Raw genomic sequence first — 10,000 nt, forward strand, 5'->3', positions numbered from 1 at the left:
AAGAAACAATTAAGTGTGATGTTAGTCTTTCTGTTTTAAGATTTTTTTTTTTAGATGGAAATATTTAATACTTTTGTTTTTTATTGTCTTTTTATTCATTTTTGTTATCATACAGCAAAACCTTTTTTGTGGGTTTTACTCGAGGGAGATTGTTGAATTAACAATACATTATTAGGTTTCATGGGTTCATGCAAAGATGATATGATATAGAGCACTGGTTCCCAGTCTTTTTGTTACAAAGAACCCTTTTACATAAAAAGATTTTTCCATGGACACCAGGTTGTCTACTTAGATTTCAGATTTTGTTAACTAGTAATAAGCTGTTTTCAGTTTAGTCTATTAATGAAAATCTTTTTGCTACAGAGTATGCAATTGATATGTGGTCCCCCTCCCCAAAAATTTAAAAGTTAATCTTTAGTTACTACATTACAATTAATCATATATTATATGCTGGAGTCTCTAGAATAGGCCACAAGTTCTTTACTTGTGGATGCCCATTTGTTGAGAGATAATCAGCTTGGAATCACTGGCTTAAGGAGTTTTAGATAGCTAATTAAGTTTTTTTGCATGTTATAGTGTATATAATTGCACTTTGTCTCATATATCATTTTAACCCTGCCTCCCCATTGGGAGAGCATGAGCCCCCCAAAAGGTTTTCTTTCTTTCTTTCTTTCTTTCTTTTATTTTTAGTGTGTGGTACTATTCACAGGTCATATTTCTTTCCCTGATTTACCTAAAACTGTTCTTCATCAATATCAGCTCTATGCAAAGGGTGTGCAAGGTGCCATTTTTTTTATTTCATAAAAAGAAAAAAGGCTTTGCCATTGTAAACTATATTTGGCCAGTTTTTTGTTTTAGTAAACTATATTTTGCTGATTTTTTTTTCTGGAATTGAAAATTGAGGTCTTACACACTCCGTGAAACTCATGAATGCAATTGATTGATTTCAAGATGCACGAAAATTACCACAGCTTATGTAAACAAAGAACGGAGAATAGACTGTTGGAAGCTTGGACATTGCCACAGTTCATTATTATTTCTTCACTAAATCTAATGATTTTCAGTATATAAAAGAGCTCATTTATTCTACTTTATGATAAGACTATTGCCAAGTCAGTCAGAGATATTTGTTTTCAATAGGGATATTTTTTTCTTTTTCCTTTTCCTTGTATGAAATATAGACATTTCTGGCTGAAATGTTTAATAAATGCATCAAATTATACAGGAAACTAATCTAAACCAGATGATATTAATTCTTGTTTTATTTAATTTTTAATTATTTTGGAAAATCCAATAGATGCACATTGATAAAGTAAATGGAAGATGAGAGTTACTGATGCTGTTGAATTTTTCCAAAGCTCCAAACGAGAGTGAGGGGGTAGGGGATGGGGAGAGCTGACCACTGAATGGGTATGATTTTTGAGGAGGCTTACATGTATGGAATCACATCCACATAAGGTTAACTTTTTTAATTATCCCCATTTAATTAGACTATACCCATTTTTATGTAGAGGAAAAATTAGTTACCACAGATCAAACTCGTTTTCTATAAGGACTCTTAGAAATGTGACTGTTGGCCAAACCAGCATAGAGTAGGTGTTCAGTCTCTTTTGTGCATTATATTTGCAAATAATTTAATAAGAATCCTTGGACACCTGGGTGGGGGTGGTAATCTACGTATTTATGGCATCTACAGCCTATGGTAGCATCCACAGGTTGCATTTTTTACCAGAAATGCATGAAAAAGATGCAATAGCTGTTTCAACATATTACAAAAACTATGCAGAAGACCAATTTTCACATTTCCATATAGTTTTTATTTTAGAGCGGGCATCATTATATACTATCATCAACGTAAAATCTATATTTCGCTTATTATTCTGAAATTAAAATATCTTTCTCTCTTTCACATGCCCTTTATATTGACTAATTTCAAATGAAAAATAATTAGAAGAGGTTGACAATACTGACTGTTAGAGTAAAGCCAAAATGAAAGTTTATTATCATTATTTGTATATATATTTTTAACATTAGTACTTCATATTCAGTATACGTACAGACCCCCTTATAAGCTACAGCATATTATCAGGGAGTCTCATTGGAAAGCTTATTTCATGTGTGAATGTGCACAAAACTTATATTTTCAAAGAAAAATGTCAATAAATATCATAAATTATAATTTTCTTCTTTTCTGATATTGATATAAAAGTGTTCTTTGGACTTTCACAAAGGCATATATATACACAATGTCATTATTAAATGCTGTATGCATGTTTGCAATAAGCAGAAGTCCATAAAGGTGTAGCTGGCGTTAATTTCCTGCGTACATAGTTTGTGTGTTGGCACTTTATGCCATTGCTCCTCCCAAGATATAACCCAAGTTGGGCTCTAGCAGTCATACAGTAGTAGGACAAGTTTTTTAATGTTGGATGCTGAATAGCCATACCTTGTAGCTTATAGATCATAGTTCTTAATTTGTGTATATTCATTGATTTTCAGTGCCCTCTGACCATATATTGCTTTATTTATATTCCATAACATTATTTGAAAACTGTTTTACTTTAAACATGTGTAATATGAAAATTCAAATATAGGTATTTTTTATCCATACACAAGAAGAAGGTACCTTAGTATCTGGTAAGGACAGCACCAGTCTGTAATGGAGTATTAATAAACCTCAGAATGCATACATGGATGATTATCTTTAGCAGGTAAATGTATCACTTATGTGTATTATTAGTAGCACTGCCTGGTAAGATGTTCTTTTACTGTGTGCAGCTATTGAGGACTTCAAATTGTGCATTTTGGTTTTGAGGTTTTGAATGTATCAAACATTTTTTTACTTTTAGAGCCAGATTGTATTTTGGTAAATTTTTAATTACTGTTCATTGATCATTATTCTTTGTTGAAATTCAGGCTTTGAAAGATATTTAATTAAGTTTTATCCTATGATGTATGAGATACTAGAAATGTTTTTTTCATTAGGATTATGTTCTACTCTTTGTTGAAATAGGTGTAAACAATTCTGATGATTTGATGGTAGGAATCTGCCAATTTGCATTTGCAGCCTTGGGCCATACTGTGGTGCATCTGTGTAATATAACTATTGCTAAACAGATGTGTAATTTAATTCAATTAATGGGATTGTTTATTTTTTCTGATCAAAGTATATTTAAAGAAATTAAGTTGTTTACTTTGTATTGCTAATGGAATGTTCTTCTGCCTAAGATAGTGGTTCCTAACCAGGGGTGCGAAGCCAGTTCCTAGGGGGTGCTAGGAATCCTATGCAAAATTAAAGCAAAATATGTTTTTGCATATGGATGTTATTTTTTCTTTAGAGAGAAAAAAAACAACAACTTTCAGGAAAATGCATCGGTAAGCTTTGTCAGTTTAGAAAAAAAAAAAAAAATGGTTTTGTTGTTAATACACATTACATCCAATTTGTAGTTCAGCATTTTTTTGTATTTCAGTAATTTAGGGGGTGTGAGAACTGACTGCTGATTTGAAAGGGTTCATACATTGAAAAAGGTTAAAAACTACTGACATAAGATAAAGTAGTATCTATTAATTCATGCAGAACTATTACAGTATATATTTGCCTTCCTCACTAAGGTAAATAAACAGGTGACCAGTTTGCTAACTTCATGAGTCTCTGTCTCTTCTGTTTTATTATGATAAACCTCAAAAGAGATAAGTTGATAGAATAAACACACTACATAGTGATAAAAGTTATTGTGACAGAGTTTACATCTTATTCATCTATTATAGAAATAGGATTTCCCAATATGATTTCAGTATGGTTGTTTCTTTTCATAGTGAAAAGAATGCGGGGACTGTTGACTCATCTCTTCTTTTGCTATTATTAGGGAAATGTAGGCGATTCCCGGGCTATAGCTAGTGTTGGTGGCCGTGTTGAAGAGCTAAGCAATGACCATAAGCCCAGCCTGGCTTCTGAGCAGCGAAGAATAACAGCAGCGGGTGGTTGGGTTGAGCTGAACAGAGTCAATGGCAACCTTGCATTGTCAAGAGCATTGGGAGACTTTGTGTTTAAGAAGAATGAAGAAAAAGGGCCAGAAGACCAAATTGTTACAGGTAAGATGAATTCTAACAGTGCAGTTTGAATATGTATTATTTCTTGGGATATTTAGTATAAACCTACAATGTTTCAAAATTTGTGTTATTATGGTTTGTAGACCTGCTTTTTTTATGAATTGTATTTGAAAAGCATTGACAGGTAATTAGGAATGAGAGGTGGATACAGTCTATTTAGTCATCTGCATAGGTGCTGTTCTAGTGAATCTCAGAGTTTTATTTATTTATTCATATTTCATAAACTAGGATGAAGTTTATTTAAGCAATAAAGGATGTTTGTGAGTGAAGAAAAAAAGTCGGTTTCATGACATCGATATGAGGTGAAACAAAATATATTTTCTGTACAGTTATATCTAGTTTTACCCATTGGATCCAGATCCTTCACTGTTATAACATGGTCCAAAATAAGAGGTTTGAAGAATTTAAACCCCTATTTTTATGACTTGCAATGGGCAAATGCTTCATGCCAGTCGAGTTGACACATGAGAAGTAATTCCTGCAAAAAAAGAGAAAGAATTTTTTTTTTTCCTAAATACAGGGGACACCCCTACATTCATCACAAAACAATAGAGCTCACACAGCTGCAAACCGCTCAGCTCGCCAGCTACCCTCTGACTCGGCAAGTCAGATATAAAGCAAATTCAAGTGCATTATATGTTTTCTTTTTACTACACCCCCATTGCACATTTTAGAAATAAGGTTTTCAATTCTTCAAACCTCTTATTTTATGACTAATGCAGTGGGGGTGCAAAATGCTTGTCTAAAAAGTAATTACAGAAGGGGTTAGAAATAAAACTAGTTATCCATCTACCCAAAATAAAATGCAAGTAAAATACTTATCTGAATATGAGGTCAGTGAATATTCACACCTGAAGATTTGTCTTGGTTGTTTAACATCTGTTCCTAACATAATAAAAGGGTGGGGGGAGGGGGGAAGGAAAGGAATATAATAAAAAACAAGATAAGGAATGGAGATACTCTGACATAAGAATGATTTCAGAGGATAGAATCTAAAATATTTTGAAACAACCTGTTTGTTTGAAAACCTACACCAATTATTATACCTTAAAATAAAACATTAAAGTAAAGAGGTCATTGCCATGCAGGGCACATTAGGAATGTTAAATGGAAAATACCTGTTAACAAATGAGCTAGCAGAAGTCCACTGGCCTTGACTTTGAACTTGAGTCAAATCAAAGGATATCAAAAAAGCTATAGAGGATGCACACCTTCTCATCTGATGTGCATTGGGATTAGATCCTGGAACAGCTTCTTTAATCTCTTGACAAATGACTTTCGACATCCCAAGCATTGCAAACTTTGTTATTGTGTGGATTAATCCAAAGTCTTTCAGAAATTGACAAAAAGGTGTTCAGGTAACTCTTTGGGGCAGAAACTGGACATAGATTGCGATGTGAAGCATCCACTATCCAAGCTGGCACCCTTACAGGATCTAATCTGTTTGAAGGTCTTTCATTCTAAGCCAAAAACAATGGGAAAGGGGCTAAGGAAGCTGCTTCATTACCAGTTTTATATACTGTCAAAATTGAAGATCTAGTCCTGAAGCTAAGGTTAATAAAAATACTGCCTTTGCAAAGATGTCTTGTAGGGATGAGCTGAATCTAGGTTGTTCTAAAAATGATAAAGGATCTTTAATAGGCCAAGAAGGAATGTATCGTCAGTTCCTATGACATTGTTAAAAAAATCCTCTTTTCATTTTATTCTTGGGCTATTTTTATACCCATGCCTATCCTGAGAGGAAACTAGTGCACATAAATGAGTATGAACAGTGTCTCCTGAAAGATTCTGAACATGGAACACCTATGAAGCAATCTGTAACAAAGTGTCATAATTTACAGATTCAATACTTTTACTCCTTAAAAATGATTTGAATAATTTTCAACCCAATTAGTACTGCCTGGTTGTGGATTGGGTAAAACCTTTAATGATATCTGATCCTACAGAATCGTTATCTTGTATCCTTAGGTTGAAAGATTTGTGGAGAAAATCTGCATGTGAAGATTCATGCAGTTCATGAACTGTGAGGAATTCACGTTCTGGATTACATTGTGTCCAATTGGTATTGGATGTGGACAGCAGCTGAGAAGTGCAGTTGTCCATGCTTGAGCTTTCTGTAAAGGAGCTATCAATATTACTCCTCCTTATTTCTGAGCAGTTGGTTCCAGTAGTGTCTCTGAAGCTCGAAGTTCTGAAGACTGGGTAGACCATTGGCGGTTGATACAGTGAAATGTCTGAAAGAATCCAGGGTGTTCAAAAGTAGCCAAAAATTCACCGTCTAACAGCCTTTTGATCGCTGGGTACTTTTAGCAGGACAGTAGAGAAAATATCTATTACTTTTATATATCATTCAAAAACACTGTCTTCAGATGCACAGAAAATGCATCTGAGGGGTCGCATATCATTTTTCAATCCCTCGGACCCACCAAAATGCTTTGGTGCTCGTTTGCCAGGAGTTGCCCGGCACAGGTTAACCCTATACTTGGACCTAGGTAGCATGCTACTTTGAAAACTTTTGAACACCCTGAGAATCTGTATCCCTTGACAGAATACTGGGGTGTATTCTTGAGCTAATTTGAAAACCCCAGCCCTAATCTGAAACATCTGTCATTATTGTTTGGAAGAACCCAAGGCATCACTGATTCCAGATGGTTGTCTTGCAACCACAACCTGAAAAGGCATTTTAACCCCTTTATGATGGGTGCCCCATATATGTGATACCCTGAGAAATAAACATTGCCGGCGTCCTGCCAGTGTGATGTTGGATCAAAGCTTGCGCTCCGATTCTGTCATGGGCCGCAGCCGGCGCGCGGGCATATTCTGGCCCAGCTCAGCGTCCTGCCAATGTGACATTGATTTTATAGCCTCCCGGAATCTTTTATTTTCGGCTTCAAAATATACCTGCGTTAATGGGTTAAATGACGAGGAAACAGTACCAACTGATCTCGGTCTATTATAGAAAACAGTGATCTTCCTTTGAAAATCAGTCTTTGTAATCTCAGCTGACCTAATTTTATCATTTCTGCTGCATAATTTAGGGAACCTAGTAAACTCTCCCATTGTCTTTGGGACATTGATATCACAGGAATGGACTGGAAAACTCTCTTTCAACATCTTCATTTCTCTTCTGAAAGAGATACTGTTTGAGTTAAAGAATTCCAATGGAAGCCTATCCAAGTAAGTTTTCTTGTAGGAGCAAGATGTGATTTTGGAAGATTGAAAAGAAGGTCTATTTCTGAACTAATCCTCAAAGCTGTGTCCATCATTCTTGTGCACTCTTCTGCTGAGTGTGTTCAAAACAAGCCAGTTGTCTAGATAGAAAAGAATGTTAATTCCTAGGGAAATCAACTGGGAATGAATGAGCATTAACATTTTTGTGAAAATCCTTGGTGCTATATTTAGCCCAAAAGGTAGAACTTTGAATCTGTAAATTCTTGAGATTTTTGGTTAAGCTAGAAACTTCCTGAACCTTGGGTGTATTGGGATATACCAATAAGCATCTTTCATATCTATTGAAGCCATAAATGCTCTATGAAATAGAGCCAGGCGAACATAGGTGGCAGTTGTCACATGGAATTGGTAGTTGACAATGAATTTGTTTAACTTGCTGACATCTAACATTTTCATTTTCAGCCAATCCAGATGTGGAGGTCAGGGAATTGACCGAGGAGTGGGAGTTCATCATCTTAGCATGTGACGGAATCTGGGATGTCATGACAAATCAGGTAAGGCTGGAAAGCATTATGGTGCAGATTATTAGCCCTTTCCTGGATTTTGATGAGATCTGAGCTGAAAAGATGCGGATATCAAAGTTTGTCTGGGTCAGCAAACATAGATGTTAGTAAAAAATTACTCCAAAGTTTTCAGAAAATTTTCATCAAACTTGGATACATTATGGTAAGATGTTTATAGTTTAAAATAAACTAATGGCATCTTCATGGATAAAGTGGTTCAGAAGCCACTTTTTGATAAAGTGAGTATTGTTTCAGAAGCTAGCCCAATTTTTTTTGCATTTTCTCATACTATTGTTAATATTATAGATCTGTGTATGGCTTTAGAAGTTGACAGAATACTGCTTCTGGCAGTACATAGTACGTAATATATATCTTAAAATCCTGAGCCAGGATGATTTGGTCATTAAGGTCCCCCTAGCTTTGCAGTGCTTCTTTGATTTGGAAGTTATATGTTAAGAGTAATGCAGAAAGGGTTACTGAAAGGATAGTAATTGATTGATGTTTTTAAAGCCTTGTGGTGTCTTGCAATGTTTTATATTGGCAGTTAGTGAGTGAGTTGTATGAGCCTTTGAAGTTAGCATCATATGAAGCCTTGTCAAAAATGGATTTAGTTAGGTGTTCTTATTAACCAGTAAAGATTGAGCTACCTTAATTTAGCATATTAGTAAAATGCACAATAAAGCCAAGTAGCCTCGAATAAGGATTTGGTTTAATAACTAACAGGCTGTTTGCCTGCCTCTCGTTTTGTTGTGAATGGATGTAATGTTTGCAAAGTAGATTGAGTAGGATCTCCAGGATTGCTTCCTTCCTATCCCTGTACCATCTGCCCCACTGGGCCTTCTCCTGCATCCCTGCATGGCTTCTCCTCTCATTTCTCCCTCCAGACCTCCTCCAAGCCATCAAAGACCTTTACACCCCTATTCCATTACTTGTCCACTTCCATATTTTGTTTTTTCTCTCTACTTATGTATTGATATAGATACATACATTTCTACCATATAGATTGTAATGAACATATAATATATTTGCTTTATATGTCTTTTATATTTATACTAAGTTTTTCCAGTTTTCACTCATGTACAAGGAGTAAATTTTCAATTTTGGTACTCCTCCATTGGGGAAATATTTGATATACCAGCACAAGATTACATTATCTGGTGAACAGAATTGAGCTTTTAACCCACTAATGCCAGTATATTTTGAAGCCGAAAATAATATTTTTCGGGTGGCTACAAAACTGGCCGCAGCCTGCGATGTATTCAATCCAATGTCACAATGGCGATGTTTATTTTTATGGGTGTCTCATATGTCGGACACCCGTCGTAAATGGGTTAATACATTAACCCATAGCCTCTGGATGACATGAGTCTTGGCTCTAGGTGATGGGTCATTTACATCATGGCTGATTTGGCTACAGCTCTGAGCGAGGGGTCATTCATGTTATGTTATGATGTTGCATTCCTTACTTTTATGCTGTTCTTTCCAATGAACCCTCACACCCATACTACATACTCTGGGGCATTGCATGAGGGAGAATGGGATATGCAGTGCTATGATTGGCTATTGTTTTGTATAAAAGGGCAATATTTAGCACATGAATCATTTGCCTACTATGTGTGGAAGATATGCGCAAATACATGTAGCTCTCTGTACACACACTTTGCTTGAAGTATGACACCCGGAATTGAAGTACTGAAGCCGTGGCAGTAGGAGCCTTGTACATCACTGCATATAATCACTTATTTCAAGAAAATAAGATAAGTAAAAATGATTTTTTTCCCCCTTCAATAATACAGCATTCCAGTATAGTATACCTTATTATTTGAAATTAAATCTAATGTACATAATCAGATTTCTGCAGGTTCAATTTAGCTACTAAAGTGAATATCATGTATCTCAGATTATGCAAAAACATTACAATCATAAAAAAGATATATATATATGTATATACTGTTACTTTGTTAGTGTGGCCTGACGTGTACTATACACTGGCTGTGTCTGAAAAAGGCTGTACTTACTACCAAGAGCTGTGGCATAGCAAACCCAAATTCTCCTGGTGTCATTGGGTTAAGACCACTGTCTCACTAATGGCCCAGATTTCTTGATTTTTTTGTATTGCATGTTTATTAATAGTGCATATAATTTGGATACCAAAT

At 35.3% G+C, this 10,000-nt stretch overlaps 1 protein-coding gene across 1 annotated transcript in view; it reads left to right on the forward strand.

Annotated features, from left to right (window-relative positions):
* The window catches only part of LOC113827180 (probable protein phosphatase 2C T23F11.1), a 25,040-nt gene that overhangs the window by 8,011 nt on the left and 7,029 nt on the right, over positions 1 to 10,000 (forward strand). Inside the window, exons 5-6 of the mRNA XM_027380077.2 lie at positions 3,867 to 4,092; positions 7,744 to 7,835. Of these exons, the coding sequence (XP_027235878.1) occupies positions 3,867 to 4,092; positions 7,744 to 7,835 (318 nt within the window). The remainder of the gene's footprint in view (positions 1 to 3,866; positions 4,093 to 7,743; positions 7,836 to 10,000) is intronic.

The sequence above is a fragment of the Penaeus vannamei genome, chromosome 23 (assembly GCF_042767895.1).
Source record: "Penaeus vannamei isolate JL-2024 chromosome 23, ASM4276789v1, whole genome shotgun sequence".
NCBI classification, from domain to species: domain Eukaryota; kingdom Metazoa; phylum Arthropoda; class Malacostraca; order Decapoda; family Penaeidae; genus Penaeus; species Penaeus vannamei.